At 37.6% G+C, this 17,005-nt stretch overlaps 1 protein-coding gene across 1 annotated transcript; it reads right to left on the bottom strand.

Moving 5' to 3' along the window:
* Window positions 1–1,104: 1,104 nt before the first annotated feature.
* On the bottom strand, window positions 1,105–1,809 carry LOC131653818 (uncharacterized mitochondrial protein AtMg00810-like). The gene has a single exon (XM_058924115.1). It carries the CDS (start codon window positions 1,807–1,809, stop codon window positions 1,105–1,107), a length of 705 nt encoding a protein of 234 aa, XP_058780098.1.
* Window positions 1,810–17,005: the final 15,196 nt, after the last annotated feature.

The raw sequence follows: 17,005 nt of genomic DNA, 5'->3' as shown, positions 1-17,005 counted from the left end.
TATAAATTATTTCAAATTATTCTATTATTATTTTTATAAGCATTTTATGTATATATTATGCAATATTTAATAGGGTAAATGTTTTCTAATGGATTGTCAGATTTTTAAATAACATTCATTTTTAGCTCCACTTCAAGGTGTATATGAACCTCAAAATGAAAATGAGTTGTTAATTACCGTCGTGCTTCCTTAAGAAGGAATGTGATCGAGAGGATAGCGATGGATGATATAGTTTTAATACTGGATATGTTTAAGTTTTAACCAACAAAAAGTTGCTAGCATTCCTTTGCAATGCTTGCTAAAACTCCATTGGGTTTTTGAAATCTTGGGCCATGGTTACTTTAAGTGTTTTCTGTTTTTATTTTCATAAAATACACTTAAAAAATGAAAATGAAAACAGATTTTAAGTGTATTTTATGAAAATGAAAAGAGAAAACAGGGATTTATAAATCCATGAATTCATTTCAAATTCTATAAACTGATATGTTATAAATCCAAACAACAAAATCATGATTATAAAAGATGATTGCAAAGCGGCATTTATTGAAAAATGGGAAAGAAATTGCAACCAATTATACTTGAAAATTAAGCCAATACACAACGTAGGATACAGAATATTACCCAAGAAAAAGATAGAGAAAGGCTTAAAAAGTGTGCATTTGTGTGAAGTGTTCATCTATTAACACCGCATGTTAAAAAAAATTACAAAGTAGAAGACAGACCAACTTGAAATCCCAATTTTAAATTTTAGAAATTAATATAATGCGAACTGCACACCATATCTTCGGATAAATAGTCAAGTGAACAATTCATCAACTTTTAAAATTCAAAAAACTCGTGAACTGGGCAGAAAAAGACACCAAACCCCGGAGTACAACAAACATTCAAGCAACGCAAAGACATGGTTTAGCTTAGGAAATAAAAGAGAATAAACGAAAATAATACAAATAAGGAAATAAGACATGTTAAACTGGGTTATGATGTATGCTAATGGCAACTTTACTATCAGAGTATAATTTTAATGGAAGCTCAATTTTCATCTTAAGTTCTTCTAGGACTCTAAGGATCCATAACCCTTCACAAAGACATAGCTCTAAACTCAGCTTATGTACTATTTCTTGCTACAACTCCTTCTTTCTTGCTCCTCCATGTCACAAGATTATCCCAAACATAGGTACAATATCTAGAGGTTGATCTTCTATCTGTGACTGAGCCTGCCCAATTAGCATCAGTGAAGATAGACACATTTCTTTCACTAGTTTTCTTAAAATGTAAGCCTTTACCATGCTTTCCCTTCAAATATCTCAGTATTCTGTAGACTGCCTCAAGATGTTCCTCGTAAGGAGAATGCATAAATTGACTTACTACACTAACTGAGAAAGCAATATCAGGTCGGTTGTGTGACAAATAAATCAGTTTTCCAACCAATCTCAAATATCTTCCAGTATCAACAGGAACACTGCCTTCTCCCCAAAGTTTAGCATTAGGATCCATAGGGGTATCTGCAGGACGACATCCACTATTTCCTGTTTCTTTCAATACGTCTAGAATGTATTTTTGCTGTGAAAACACAGTACCATTCTTTGACCGAGCAACCTGTATACCAAGAAAATATCTCATGGATTCTAAGTCTTTGATTTCAAAGTCTACTGCTAATTTCTCTTTTACTCTTGCCATTTCAACTGTATCGTCTCCAGTAAGGATAATATCATCAACATATACAATCAGGGCAGCCAATTTCCCATCATGGGAGAACATTGTGAACAAGGTGTGATCATCTTGTCCTTGAATGTACCCTTGTTTCTTCATGGACTGAGTGAATTTTTCAAACCAAACTCTAGGAGATTGTTTTAATCCAAACAAATACTTATTTAATTTGCATATATTTTATCCAAATTTGTTTTCAAATCCAGGAGGAATGTCCATGTATACTTCTTCTTCTAGATTGCCATTAAGAAAGACATTCTTAATATTTAACTGATGTAGGGGCCAATCCAGGTTAGCAGTAAGAGATAAAAGAATTCTTACAGTGTTCAGTTTTGCAACAGGAGAAAATGTCTTTGAGTAGTCTATATCATATGTCTGAGTAAATCCTTTAGCCATCAAGCGAGCATTGTAACACCCGAAAATTTATTTAATTATTTAAATAAATTATTCAAGGATTTAAATTGGAAATTCGATCGAAGTTGGATTTATTAGTGATATTATAAGACGAGGAATTAGATTATTTAGTCGGTTAATTAAATAATTAATAAAGTTGAATTATGTTGAAGAAAATAATATTAGTAATAATATTATTTAATTTGGATTAGTTATGGTGTGGTGTGTATAGCAATATGGAGGTGTACGATTAGTAGGCCCATTAGGGAATAATAGTAACTATATTATTATTATTATTATTAGATTTATCGGATTGAAAAGGAGAATATATGGAATTAGGTCTCTGTGGAAATAAGGTTTGGCTTTTTGGAAGAATAGATCGTGAAACGAAGTTGCCGACGAAGAGGAGCGAGGTTTCGGCAAAAAGGAGGAATTGATAGTTGATTTCGGGGAAAAGGCAAAGGCTTGCACTCGATCGGATATTAGAGACGATCTCCATATACAAGGTAAGAGTGGGGTTCGAATTATATAACCGGGAATATGATGATTAGTATGTAGGATTGTATAAATTAATACCATGAATTGTGTGTTGTTACTGTATTGTTTGGATTTATGAAGAATTATTGTTTTATAAATTTTGGTGATCGATTGGATTGTTATAGAAAATAAGTCTTTGGGTTAATTTTTTGTTTTAATTGAAACAAGAATCTGGAAATTATAAGTAGACCGAGGAAAAGTTATAAGAGATGTGTGGTGGTGAGGAGACGGACGTCCTAGCTTCAAAAGGAAAGGTGGTGGGACCCTTGATAATTTGGAGACATGCGTCTTCTATAGAGGGGGTGGTGGAGACGGGCGCCTCCCTGGTGGGGGAAGGGCGTCTCAGCCCATGGAGAGTGGAGGCGGGCGGCTGTGAGGGAAGAAGGAAGGGGGAGACCATCCCTGGTGAGTCATGTGTCCCCATTTTGTCTTATTTAGTTGCTGGTATACTGTTAGTTGCTTTAGAACTTTAACTATATATTTAACTACTATAATTTGAATAAAAGGAAACTGCAAGAATTATCTTTCAGTAATAACATGTTGATATCATTGTAGGAAAAAGGGATTAACAGGGTTAATATGAATCGTAATAATAGTGCAGATAGCAGAGTTATATGATAAATAGTAGAGTTAATTATTGAATTTACACAAAATGATTTTTAGTAATGATTTGATTAATTATTTAAATTCATGTGTTATATATCTATATGAAGGCAAGTAAGCCGTAAATGTTTTTGAGATGACGAATATGTGATTGTGATACCTCAAATGAACTTGTTTAGAATTTATACTCTGATTTTCTGTACAATTTATCGGGTAGATTTAGGGTGTTACAAGCCTTGTACCTTTCAATTGACCCGGCTGAATTATACTTCACAGTAAACACCAATTTGCATCCAATTGTCTTCTTACCATTCGGTAGTGTCATAACACTCCAAGTTTTGTTCTTTTCTAGAGCTTCCATCTCCTCAAGTACAACTTCTCTCCACTTTGGAATTTCTAGAGCAACTTGTACATTTTTTGGAATTTCTACACTAGACAATTTTGAGGTGAAGGCAGATAGAGATGAAGAAAAATTTGAATATGATATAAAATTGAATATGATATAAAAATTTGAATATGAAATTTGAAAAGTTTCTACACTAAACAAATATCCAAGTCTTTAGAAGTGATAATGGCAAAGAATGTAACATCAATTTATATCCTTTTTGGGTCGGGGAGTATCCAACAAAAACACACTTTATAGTACGTGGTTCAAGTTTTCCAACATTTTTATGTTCATGAACAAAAGCTGTGCAACTAAAGATTTTTAATGTCAGATCAGTTAAAACACGAGTACTAGGAAAATATTATTTGAAAGTATTAATTGGAGTTTGAAAATTGAGAATTTTGGAGGGCATTCTATTAATTAAATATGCAACTGCTAAAATAGCTTCGCGCCCACAAATATTTTGGTACTTTATTTGAGAAAAGTAGAGCTCTAGCAACCTCCAATAAATGTCTGTTTTTTCTTTCGGCAACTCCATTTTGTTGAGGAGTATTAGGACATGAACTTTGATGTACAATCCCATTTTTTAGAAAAAAATCATCCAGGGTAGTGTTAAAATATTCTTTGCCATTATCACTTCTAAAGACTTGGATATTTGTTTGAAATTGATTCTGCACCATTGTAAAAAAATTCTTTACAGCCTGACAAACATCTGATTTCCCCTTTAACAAGTACACCCAACATAGTCTTGTATGGTCATCTATAAATGTGATAAACCATTTTTTGAGAGAGAGTATACTTGTACGGCTAGGGCCCCAAACATCACTGTGAATAATAGAAAAAGGTTTTGATGGCTTATAAGGCTGTATTGAAAATCGGGAACGATGATTTTTGCAAACTCACATGCTTCACATTTAAACGAAGAAAAATTCTTATTATGAAATAACTTAGGAAAAAAGTGTTTTAAGTAACGAAAACTAGGATGACCTAATCTTAAATGCCATGTCATAATGTTGTCATCTTTATTATTCAAAACAGAAAAAGACTCAAAACAATAACTTATTATTTTTTAAGGTAGTTGTGATGTAGATCCAATGTCAAGGTAGTAGAGTCCTCCACTCTCCTTAGCACTGCCAATCATCTTCCCCGAGTTCAAATCCTGAAAGACACAGTGAGATCGGAAAAAATTAGTTTGACAATTTATATCTTGGGCTAATTTATTGACGGACATTAAATTACATGATAAATTTGGAACATGAAGGACATTTTTCAGAGTTAACATTGGAGACAAGACAACTGGCCCTTTACCTGCAATGGCTGAAAAAGAGCCATTTGCAATTTTTATTTTTTGATTACCTGCACATGGACTATATGAAGAGAAAAAAAATATATTCACCTTTCATGTGATCAGAGGCACCTGAATCTGCTATCCAAGTATGATTAGGACTGAAACTAATAAATGCAGAATTACCTTTTGGCTCTATAGAGAAAAAAGGAGTTGGAGACTCGAGGAGTTTGTATAGTCTGTCTAGTTGTTCTGTAGTGAATGGAAGCTAAGGTGAAGAGATTTGTTGCCCTTGATTAGGATTACTAGCCTAAAATGCACGACCACATTTCTTCTTCTAGTTAGGCGGTTTCCCTTTGAGCTTCCAACAGGTTTCACGCGTATGCCATTCACGCTTGCAGTGGTCACACCAAGGAACTTTGTCTACCCTTTTTCCCTCGTCAAGGTTCCTAGTAGCCAAAATTGAGCCTTCAGATTCAGAGCTGCATGGTGTCTTTCCCCTCATAATACCTTGTCGTACCTCATCCCTTCTTATATCTGCAAAAGTTTCACGAAGAGTTGGCAATGGTATGTTTCCTAAAACTTTACCTCTTTCCTAATCAAGGTCTTTATTGAGCCCAGCAAGAAACATGAAGACACGATCATTTTCTTGTCTTTTGAGAAATAGAACACTATCTTCTGTACACCTCCAATTGTCATCATAACATAGATCCAACTCTTTCCGCAGGGTCAACAACTCATTGTAATAAGCAGTAACATTCCTGTCCCCTTGTTTCGCATGCCATAACTTTGATTTTAAACCAAAAATTTGTGAAGAGTTTTGAATATGAGAGTATGTTTCCTTAACAGCTTCCCATACATCCTTTGCAGAAGGCAAAAACATATAAGGCTTACCTATTCCAGTTTCCATAGAGTCCCCGACCCGATTGACATACCCGTTTAATCTCCTATGGAGAATATTTACAGTAAACCCTAACCCCACTAGTTGTGGAAGCTTTGCAGTATACCCTAACCCAGAGCTCTTGATACCATATTGAATGGAATGGTAAAAAAGCTATTATTCCTCAGCTCTAGGATGATATATATAGTGGTAATACAATAATGATATTAATTCTCTCCTTAATGGAGAATAAAGGGAAATAAAAGAGAATAAACGAAAATAATATAAATAAGGAAATAAGATATTCCAACACATAATAAGCCAATATTACTTCCACGTTCCTTGGTAATCCATAGATCTCTTCCATCTTTGTCTAACCACCAACTACCAGTGGTAGTTCGCCATTATCGTTATAGCATATTTCATTGTCCGTTCCATATTTGTTACGTATTCTCCATGTTTCGATCAGATCTGATATGTGATTTCTGGCGAAGAAAGGCTCAACCTCCGCATACGACTACAATGAATCGGGAGACAACTAAATTAGCATGTAACACTAAGAAAAAGACAAAATTAATACTCTGAGGTCACATAACACACCACTGCATAAGATACTTACTTGATAGCTCAACTTCCCAATTGACAAGGTTTTCAACAGCTGATTTGGAACAGCCCCTGTGTGTTTGCATTCCATTGGAATTGGTTTTCTGGTTTAGAACGCCTACAAACAGTTTCCTCTTCAAACCAGTTTACATTACTATACCATGGCAACCAAGGTGTATTATATGCTGCCTTTACCAAGCACACTTATTGCTTTCAAATAAATATCACGTGGCTACAGTGACATCAGTATTGTTATTACCACTCACCTAGGGGTGGACATCAGTTCGGGTCGGATCGGGTTTGGGCCAAAAACCTCAATCCGGCCCAACCCTCGGGTGACATATACAGGCCCAATTCCGACCAAATTAAACATTGATTTTTTCGGGTTCGGGTTCAAATGGGTTCGGGTAACTACATCGGTTTTTTTTCGGTTTTTTTGAAGATGGGCCAATATGAAATCAAGCCCAACTAGTAAATTTAAGGCTAAATACCCTTTTTGGTCCCTTAAGTATACCCTTGGGTCCATTTTGGTCCCTCAACTCTAAAAAGTTCCAAACTGATCCTTTAATTGTTCTAAAAGGTGCACGTTGTAGCAACCTGCCCTAAAAATAAAGATTTAGAGTCGCCACCTATTCTACCAAGGCGAATAGGAAACCTTTAATGGTTAAGAGATTTAGGGTAAGATACTATATTCGGGTTAAGGGAAGGTGTTAGGCACCCAAAACCCTTTCCTATGGTTTGTATCTAAGGATAAAGGTTTATGGTTAAAATTGAGGTTTGTAGCTAAGGAAGTGAATAGGGGAAAAATTGAGATTTTAGGGAAGGGGACTCGCCTTGGTTATTCAAGTGCCCTCGTATCTCCTTAGGGAGAATCAGAGTCAACGTAGTTCGGGAACAGGGTTGTACGCCTTAGAATTAGAATTTGATATGGTTTGAAGGCTTTTTGAACGGCCTATCGTAGTTTTGAATAAGGATGAAAATCCATAGTTTGATTTGAAGTGTTTTGAATGTTTTAGATTTGGGAAGTGTTTTTAGGATTTGGGCGTACAACCCTGGTTTTAATTTGTTACCATTAGTTGCGATAATCAATAGGTTTGATTACCATAGTTAACGGATTTAAGGGAGAATTGCTAACCACTATAATCGATAGATTCGGTTACCACGAATAGCAAATGAATGTATTTTAAGAATTAATTATTATCGCTGTTCCTCATAATCGATAGATACGATTACAAATAATAACGAATTTGATAACGGGGAAATGCTAATCATCGTAACCAATAGCTTTGGTTAAAACCATTTAGCAAAATAATGTTATTTTAATTTGTACTTAATTATTTAAAGGATCGATTATCACCCACCGCGATCAATTAATTTAATTGAAGCGAATGAAATTCTAAAATTGTTTGGCTAAAACCTAAGTCGGTTAGAAAATCCTAATCCTAATACTTTGGCCACCGGCCAGTGGGATTGGGCGAACCCTAAAGCATTAATCAATCTTTTTTAGGGTTTTTGTGAGTTTTGTAATTAAAATTAATTAAATTAATTAAATCAAATTAATTAAATCAAATTAATCAGGAAAATAATCGGGAATATAGTTATGACCCTAACCATTAGCTAATCCTAATTTCATTATTCTAATTTTAATTAAATAAGTTAATTAAGTTGAACATAACTAATTCATCTAAAAAAATTATTGAAGAACCTGGTTTCGATTCTATGCAGCGTGCCTGGGAATGTCCATGATGCACCTTCATATCTGGAGCGTTCGATTAGACCTTGATGTGATCCAAAGGTGTTGATACAAGGGCGTATGGTGCATGTGCGCGTGACGAATGCATGGAATCTGCAGATGAAAGGAAGCAAAGAAATTGGAAAAATTAATGTCAGGCGCTGGGATCGAACCCAGGCCTTCTTGCTTCCCAATATGTATGCCTTACCACTACGCCATGTTTCGTTAGTTGTTCTACAAACAATCATCAATCAAAATATATAAAACAAAACATCCAAGAAAATCAAAACCAACACGCGCGCTGTAGTTCTTCTTCCCCATTCAAATTTCTGCTGAAACAAAACAACCTTTAGCAACAGTTTCTGCAGCGTGGCCATAACACCCAAAAATCACCAATTAATTAAATACGAACTATAAATCATATTAAATGGCATGAATCAATTCGGTTTGATCCTCTGAGTAAGGTAATGGCCTTGGTTTCGTTCAATTTAACCTGTATCAAATAATCCCAATTCAGAGCTACAAAACCCTAGCTATGGCAAGTCACGATACCTGCGATTAAACTCCAATTGAACCATTCAAATAGCTTCAAAACATCATTCTAAACACAGAGGTATAATCGAATCATATTAAAAGTGAGTGTATGTACGATATTGAAGCTAAAAATAGGATACGCAAAACGTGGCCTCTGTATCGTTTTCCTGGATGCGTCGGGCGATGGGAAGGATCTGGAACCACTCAGAGGAACACCAGGGAGCTATTAGAAAGCTTGGAACGGACTGAATCTCCCTCGAACTCGATCTGCAATTTTCTGTTATAACATGGTTTTTTTTTCGTTAGGATCCTTCAGCCGTTCAACAAGACCTCCTGATCAGTGCATTTTGATGCACGTTCTTCCATGTTTGTACTCAAGTATTTCTTCGGTTTGTTTTATTTATTTTTATGTTTTAATATGTTTTTATATTTTATTTTATTTTTGCACTTATTTGTTTTTCGTATTAATTTTTCAGCATTAACAGTCTGCACGGAAACGATCATATCTGGAGTTCCAGGAGTCCGATTAAGGCGTTCTAATAATCGCCGGAAAGCTAAGAGAAAGAGCTACAATTCTTATGTTGGAGTCGAAGTCATAATCGGAATGTAGAAGGGCCAGAATATTCGTTGAAGTTGCAGCACTAGTTTTAGTTAAGTTTCGGGTCAATTGGTTTTGGGCCTGGGTCGTATGTTTGACCCAGTTGGATTGTAAAACGGGTCATTCTCTTTCCCCTTAGGTTAGGCAGCCGCGGTTACTGTAGCAATCATCTTCCATTCACGAATTTTGAGAGCTTTCACGATTTGCTATGGAGAACTAAACCTTCCGGACGAATTTACTGTATTCAGGTTCAATACTTTGAGATTGTTATAACTACAAATAGAATTCTATTCCTTTCAATAATATTATATGATCATTGTTTGCTTAATTCGATTTCCTTATAATATTGTTGATTAAATTTGAATTGATACATGTTCTTGACTTTTGATCGCAATTCGACTCTGCTTAACCGTTAAATTGCGATATCTTTATCCGTATGCTTAATCCGGCAATAGGAATATGTATCTTACGATGTCGATCACGCTTGTTGAATGATATTGTGTTCAAATAGGATAGAGATCGTAGTTGTATCAATTGATGATAAGTAGAACCCGAAGCAGTGAATTCGTTTGCCTTTTAATCACTTATTTTCAAAACAGCTTATATTATAAACACTTATTTTAAGCACTTTTTCTATAAATCGAACCTGAACCAACCCCCCCCCCCCCCCAATTTCGACTTACATTCAGTTAATAAGAATAGGAATCCTTGAGAGACGATACGCGAGTTACCGTTACCGTCGTACTACAGTTTTATAAAATTAACTCGTTTTTGACTCGCGCGCGACAACGGATCAAATTGGCGCCGTTGCCGGGGATTCTTGTGAATATTAACTGATATTAGAGGCTTAGGTGTAGTGTTTGTGCGTTTTGGCCATAGGTTCCTCGCGGTTTCGGCCATAACGCCTCTAGAGTCGAAAAAATCGGTTTTTGGGAAAATTTCACCGTTTCGAAAAATTCTTTTTACTAGAGCCATAGGTTCCTCGCGGTTTCGGCCATAACGCCTCTAGAGCCATAAGCCTTTTTACTATTTTTAATGATTTATTTTCTGTTTTCATAGACTCGAAAAATTCCGAAAAAAATATCAAAATTTTATTTTTACGTCATTAGATTATTTTCGGGTTCAGTTTAATTTTTTGAATTGTTTTTAATCGTTTTGCTTCATTGTGTTGTTTTAGGGACATAGTTGGCATTTTCACGATTGTTGTTGCATTGCTGTGCACTAGTCCTGGCTACTAGGTCTTCCTGTCCTGAACTTGTTGCTTTTGATCCTGAGGTAGAGAGAACCTTGCACACACTTCGTAGAGCAGGCCAGGCTAGCAATAGTTCACCTTCACCGACCATAGCTGAGTCTGATTCTGAGTCTGACTATTTGCATAATTTGTTTGATTCTGATTCTGAATTTGCTTTTGAAATGGCTGAAAATAGAACTCTAAGGCAACTTGCAGCCCCTGATGTGAATTATAATGGCTTATGTATTGAATATGATGCTGTTGCTGTTCCTTTTGAATTAAAATCGGGTTTAATACACTTGTTGCCCAAGTTTAATGGTCTTGCAGGTGAGGATCCACACAAACATTTGAAGGAATTCCAGGTGGTGTGCTCTACACCATTGAAGCCTGAAGGGATCACTGAAGATCATATCAAACTTCGTGCTTTTCCTTTTTCTTTGCAGGGTGCAGCGAAGGACTGGATATATGATCTCGAACCGAATTCAATCACAAGCTGGAATGCTCTGAAGAGAGTGTTCTTGGAGCGATATTTTCCTGCATCTAGAGCTGCTTCAATCCGCAAAGAGATTTGTGGTATTAGACAAGATAACGAGTCATTGGCTGAGTATTGGGATATGTTCAAGAAGTTGGTTTCAAGCTGCCCTCAACATCAGATTACCGAACAACTTCTCATTCAGTACTTCTATGAGGGGTTGTTACCTATGGATAGAAACATTCTTGATGCTGCTAGTGGTGGAGCACTTGTTGACAAAACTCCAGCTGCTGCCAGGGCCCTCATTGAAAATATGTCCTTAAATTCCCAGCAGTTCACCACTCGAACCAATTCTGTCCAAACCAAGGGTGTACATCAAATTCAAGGTTCCTTAAACAGAGCTTTAGAAACCAGACTTGATGAGCTGACCGCTTTAGTCAAACAACTTGCAGTAGCGAAACCTCAAACAGCAACTGTATGTGGCATTTGTACAGCTCATGATCATCCCACTGATACTTGTCCTCTTCTGAAAGATGATACTGTTACCAAGCTGCCTCAAGCTTATGCAGCCAACCTTTACAACCAGAACAGGTACAACAACACCCCTGACTTGTCTACCAACAAATATCACCCCAATTGGAGGAATCATCCCAACCTTCGATATGGAAATCAGCAGCCTTCCCAACAACAACTTACCGTTCCATTACCCCAGCCACATCACACTCCTCCAACCACTACTTCCGGACCATCCCTTGAAGATCTTGTTAAACAAATGGCCGTGAACAACCTTCAGTTTCAACAAAGAACCGACACTAGCATTCAGACCTTGACCACACAGATGGGACAACTTGCTACTCAAATAAATAATATGCAAGCTCAAGGTTCGAACCAACTTCCAGCACAAACTGTTGTCAATCCGAATGGTAATGCTAATGTGAGCGCTATTTCTTTGAGATCCGGAAAGGTTACAGAACCAGCCCCTGAAAGAAATAAAAAAGTCATTGAGGTAACTTCTGAACTTTCTCCATCTGAACCTTCCCCTGCTGCACTTTCTTCTCCTTCTTCTGTTATGGTCGAATCTGAAAAAATTAAAGAAAAGGAGTATGTGCCCCCAGTCCCTTTCCCACATAGAGTTCTGAAAAATAAAAGAATTGAGGAGGGAGACAAAGAAAAAGAAATTTTGGATATGTTCAGGAAAGTAGCGGTAAACATTCCGCTTCTTGATGTGATTAAGCAAGTTCCAAGGTATGCAAAGTTTCTGAAGGATCTGTGTACAAACAAGAGAAAAGTGAAAGGAAGTGACAGAGTCAACTTGGGAAGAAGCATCTCTGCTTTCATTTAGCCCGAACAAAGTGTTTCGGCCATCTCTCAGGTCTTGCCACAAAAGTGCAAGGACCCGGGAACTTTTACTATTCCGTGTACCATCGGGGATAAGAAATTTGATAATTGTTTGCTTGATTTAGGAGCGGGCATTAATGTTATGCCTACTTCTATTTATAATAACCTTTGCTTTGGTCCCATGCAGCATACAGGTTTAATCGTTCAACTGGCGAACAGGAGCAATGCACGTCCCACCGGCATAGTGGAAGACGTCCTCGTTCAAGTTAACGATTTAATTTTTCCTGCAGATTTTTACATTCTGGACATGGAAGGAGAAACTAAGTCAAGTAGAGCTCCCATCATCTTTGGCAGACCGTTCATGAAAACGGCGAAGACAAAAGTTGATGTTGATGATGGAACCATGTCCATGGAATTTGGTGACATCGTCGCAAAATTTAATATCTTCGATGCCATGAAACACCCCGTGGAGGAGCATTCGGTTTTTAACATTGAGTTGATTTCTGAATTAGTTGATGAGAGTTGTTCTGAATTATTTGCACTTGATTTTCCATCTCTCTCTGATTTTGATGATAATTATTCATGTCCTGACTGCACTGACACTAACGTTTGTGTCCTTTGTGCTGAGATTGATGCTTCCTTGAAGCCTGATACATTTCCTACAGGTGAAGTTGTTACCGATGAGGCTGTTTTTGCCGTCGATGCTCTTGACATCCCGGCTGCCCCAAGCCTTCCATCCATCATTCAGCCCCCGTCCTTAGAGCTAAAAGAGCTCCCTGGGAACCTGAAATATGCTTACTTGGAGCATAATGAAAAACTTCCTGTTATTATCTCTTCTAACCTTGATTTCAATCAAGAAGACAGACTTTTGCAGGTATTAAAGAGGCACAAGAAAGCAATCGGGTGGACATTAGCCGACCTTCCAGGTATTAGTCCTTCGATGTGCATGCATAGGATTTTACTTGAGAATGGAGCGAAAACAGTAAGGCAGCCCCAAAGGAGGCTTAATCCTTTGATTCTTGATGTTGTAAAGAAAGAGGTAACCAAACTCTTGCAAGCAGGTATCATTTATCCTATCTCTGACAGTAAGTGGGTAAGTCCAGTGCAGGTTGTACCTAAGAAATCTGGACTCACAGTGGTAAAAAATGAAAAGAATGAACTTGTTCCCACTAGAGTCCAGAACAGCTGGAGAGTTTGTATTGATTACAGGAGACTGAACCAGGCTACTAGAAAGGATCACTTTCCTTTGCCGTTCATTGACCAGATGCTTGAACGGCTAGCTGGTAAATCACATTATTATTTTCTTGATGGTTTTTCAGGTTACTTTCAGATTCATATTGCACCTGAAGATCAAGAAAAGACCACTTTCACGTGCCCATTCGGTACATTTGCTTACAGGAAGATGCCTTTTGGTCTTTGCAATGCTCCAGGCACTTTCCAACGATGCATGATGAGTATTTTCTCTAATTTTATTGAAAATTGCATGGAAGTGTTTATGGATGACTTTACTGTTTATGGTTCTTCTTTTGATGCATGCTTAAACAGTTTAAACTTGATTTTAGAAAGATGCATCGAGACTAACCTTGTGTTGAATTATGAAAAGTGTCATTTTATGGTTGAGCAGGGAATTGTTCTTGGTCACATTATTTTTGAAAAAGGAATTTCTGTTGACCCTGCTAAGATTGATGTGATTTCTACACTGCCTTACCCTTCTTGCATTCGCGAGATTCGTTCTTTTCTTGGTCATGCAGGTTTTTACAGGCGTTTCATCAAGGATTTCAGCAAGATAGCTCTTCCACTGTCGGACTTGTTGAAGAATGACGTCACTTTTGAGTTTGATGACAAATGCAAACAAGCGTTTGACTTCTTGAAGAAAGCACTGACCTCCGCTCCCATCATTCAGCCCCCTGACTGGACCCTCCCTTTTGAGCTTATGTGTGATGCTTCTAATTATGCAGTTGGGGCTGTCCTTGCACAAAGAGTTGACAAGGCTGCCCATGTTATTTACTATGCTTCTAGGACTTTAGATTCTGCACAGTCTAATTACACTACCACTGAAAAAGAACTGCTAGCTATTGTTTTTGCTCTTGACAAATTCAGATCTTATTTGCTAGGTTCCAAGGTTGTTGTTTTTACTGACCATGCAGCTTTAAAGTACTTGCTGAAGAAGCCGGATGCAAAACCGAGATTGATTCGGTGGATGTTGCTGCTCCAACAGTTTAATGTTGAGATTAAAGACAAAAGTGGAGCTGAGAACTTAGTGGCTGACCACTTGAGCAGGATAGAGAGAGACGAAGATCCTTTTCCTATTAAGGATGACTTTCCTGATGAGCAGCTGTTTCTTTTGCATGGGATTACACCTTGGTTTGCTGACATTGTTAATTTTCTTGTTGCTGGTGTTTTTCCTACAGGTGCATCTAGATCACAGGTTCACAAGCTCAAGAGTGATGCCAAATATTATGTTTGGGATGATCCATATCTATGGAAGTTTGGTAGTGATCAGGTAATCAGGAGATGTGTCCCCGACAATGAGATTGAATCTATTTTAAAATTTTCTCATGCATCTCAAGTCGGCGGACACTTCGGTCCTCAAAGGACTACAAGAAAAGTCCTTGATTCAGGCTTCTATTGGCCAACTATTTTTAAGGACGCTTTTGAGATTTATCGCACTTGTAAAGAGTGCCAGATAGCAGGTACCAACATCACTCGCAAGAGTGAAATGCCTCAGCAGCCTATGCTTTTCTGTGAGGTATTTGATGTATGGGGGATCGATTTCATGGGTCCCTTTCCTGTATCATTTGGTTTCCTTTACATTTTGCTTGCTGTTGATTATGTTTCAAAGTGGGTGGAAGCTATCCCCACTAGGACTAATGATTCTAAAGTTGTTGCAGAGTTTGTCAGGTCTAATATCTTTTGCAGGTTTGGAATACCGCGAGCTATCATAAGTGACCAAGGCACTCATTTCTGTAACCGCACCATGGAAGCCTTACTTCGAAAGTATGGAGTTGTGCACATAGTCTCTACTACATATCACCCACAGACTAATGGGCAAGCTGAGATTTCCAACAGGGAGATCAAACAGGTTTTAGAGAAAATGGTGCAGCCAAACAGGAAAGACTGGAGCCGTCGTCTAGAAGACGCACTTTGGGCTCAAAGGACAGCTTTCAAGACACCCATTGGGATGTCTCCTTATCGACTTGTTTTTGGTAAGGCGTGTCATCTTCCTGTTGAGATAGAACACCGTGCTTTTTGGGCGGTGAAGAGCTGTAATTTGGAGATGCAACAAGCAGGTATTGAAAGAAAACTCCAATTGCAACAGTTGAAAGAGCTTAGATTAGAGGCTTATGAGAGCTCTAGGATTTATAAAGAAAAAACTAAGCACTTCCATGATAAAATGATTTCTAGGAAGGAATTTTCTGTGGGCCAACAGGTTTTACTGTTTAACTCCCGCCTTAAGCTTATGGCTGGGAAACTTCGATCCAAATGGATTGGCCCCTTTGTTGTTACTAATGTTTTCCCTCATGGTGCAGTAGAAATAAAAAGTGCAGGTACTGACAAAGTCTTCAAGGTTAACGGGCAGCGGCTGAAGTTATTCCATGAAAGTCCGGTGCCTGAAGATGTCAGCATAGAGGAGCTTTCTTTGGAAGCACCTAACTACACTGCAACTTGATCAGGGAGTCCTTCTTTCCTTCTCCCTACTTTATTAGTAACATCCTTTCATTGAGGGCAATGCTTAGTTTAAGTGTGGGGGAGGGAATCGTGTGTTTTATTTGTTTTTGTTAGTATTTTGTTTAATTTAAATAAATAAATAAAATGCATCTTCTTGAAAGTTTTGGGCTACAGACTGATTTGAGTCGAGTTGCGGAGACTTGGGAAAAATTCACAAGATCGGTATCGTTCTAACACCGTAAGTCTCCTGCATACGGAAATTGATTTGAATTTGTTATTATGTTTTAGCCTTAATTTCTCATTCTTTGACAGCTCTTGAGTAGTTTATTTCAGCAGTCGGCACCATCTCTCACACACTTTACGCAGGAAGCCGATGAATATAAGTGAATGTTCCGAAAAGAAAAGAAAAAAAAGAGAAATTAAAAAGGTAATACACCTTCTAAGTTTGGTGATCCTCACCCGGTCACTTAACCCAACGGTTGTGTAATCTTCAAAAAAAAAAGTTTTCAAAACTCTTTGTTAGTTGGTTCAGCGGTTTCTGGTGCTGAACTTGGTAGGGAGGATTACGGTCCGATCCCCCGCAACTACATCTGAGTAAGTAAAGGGTTATGCCACGCAAGTACCGGAACCCCGTGCAAAAGGATCAGAGTCACTAACCGGTTGTCCTGCTATAAGTGTGTGGAGATAACGGGCTTAATGTGATTGCGCTTGAATGAAAAAAGAGCAAAAAGGATGAGTAAGTTAGGCTATGGTATAATAATATGATTTGAATTGGTTTGTGTATTTAGGAGGCTTATGTCTGCATATCTGTGGTTAGTGTTCTTACGATGTCCTTAGTGTGCAAGATTAGCACCTGTCGATGCAAACTTACCCAAAGAAGATTTGTAGCCTAGGATGAGTAATTGTTGATGTATTTGTGCTTTCTTTGTTCTGTTTTTCATTTTGCTCGGAGTGCAAAAGTTCAAGTGTGGGGGAATTTGATCAGTGCATTTTGATGCACGTTCTTCCATGTTTGTACTCAAGTATTTCTTCGGTTTG

The sequence above is a fragment of the Vicia villosa genome, linkage group LG1 (assembly GCF_029867415.1).
Source record: "Vicia villosa cultivar HV-30 ecotype Madison, WI linkage group LG1, Vvil1.0, whole genome shotgun sequence".
Lineage (NCBI taxonomy): Eukaryota > Viridiplantae > Streptophyta > Magnoliopsida > Fabales > Fabaceae > Vicia > Vicia villosa.
This window is presented reverse-complemented; position numbering and strand designations above follow the sequence as displayed.

Coding starts and splice junctions, on each gene's coding strand:
- LOC131653818 (XM_058924115.1), bottom strand. CDS start 1,809: ATGAAGAAACAAGGGTACATTCAAGGACAAGATGATCACACCTTGTTC.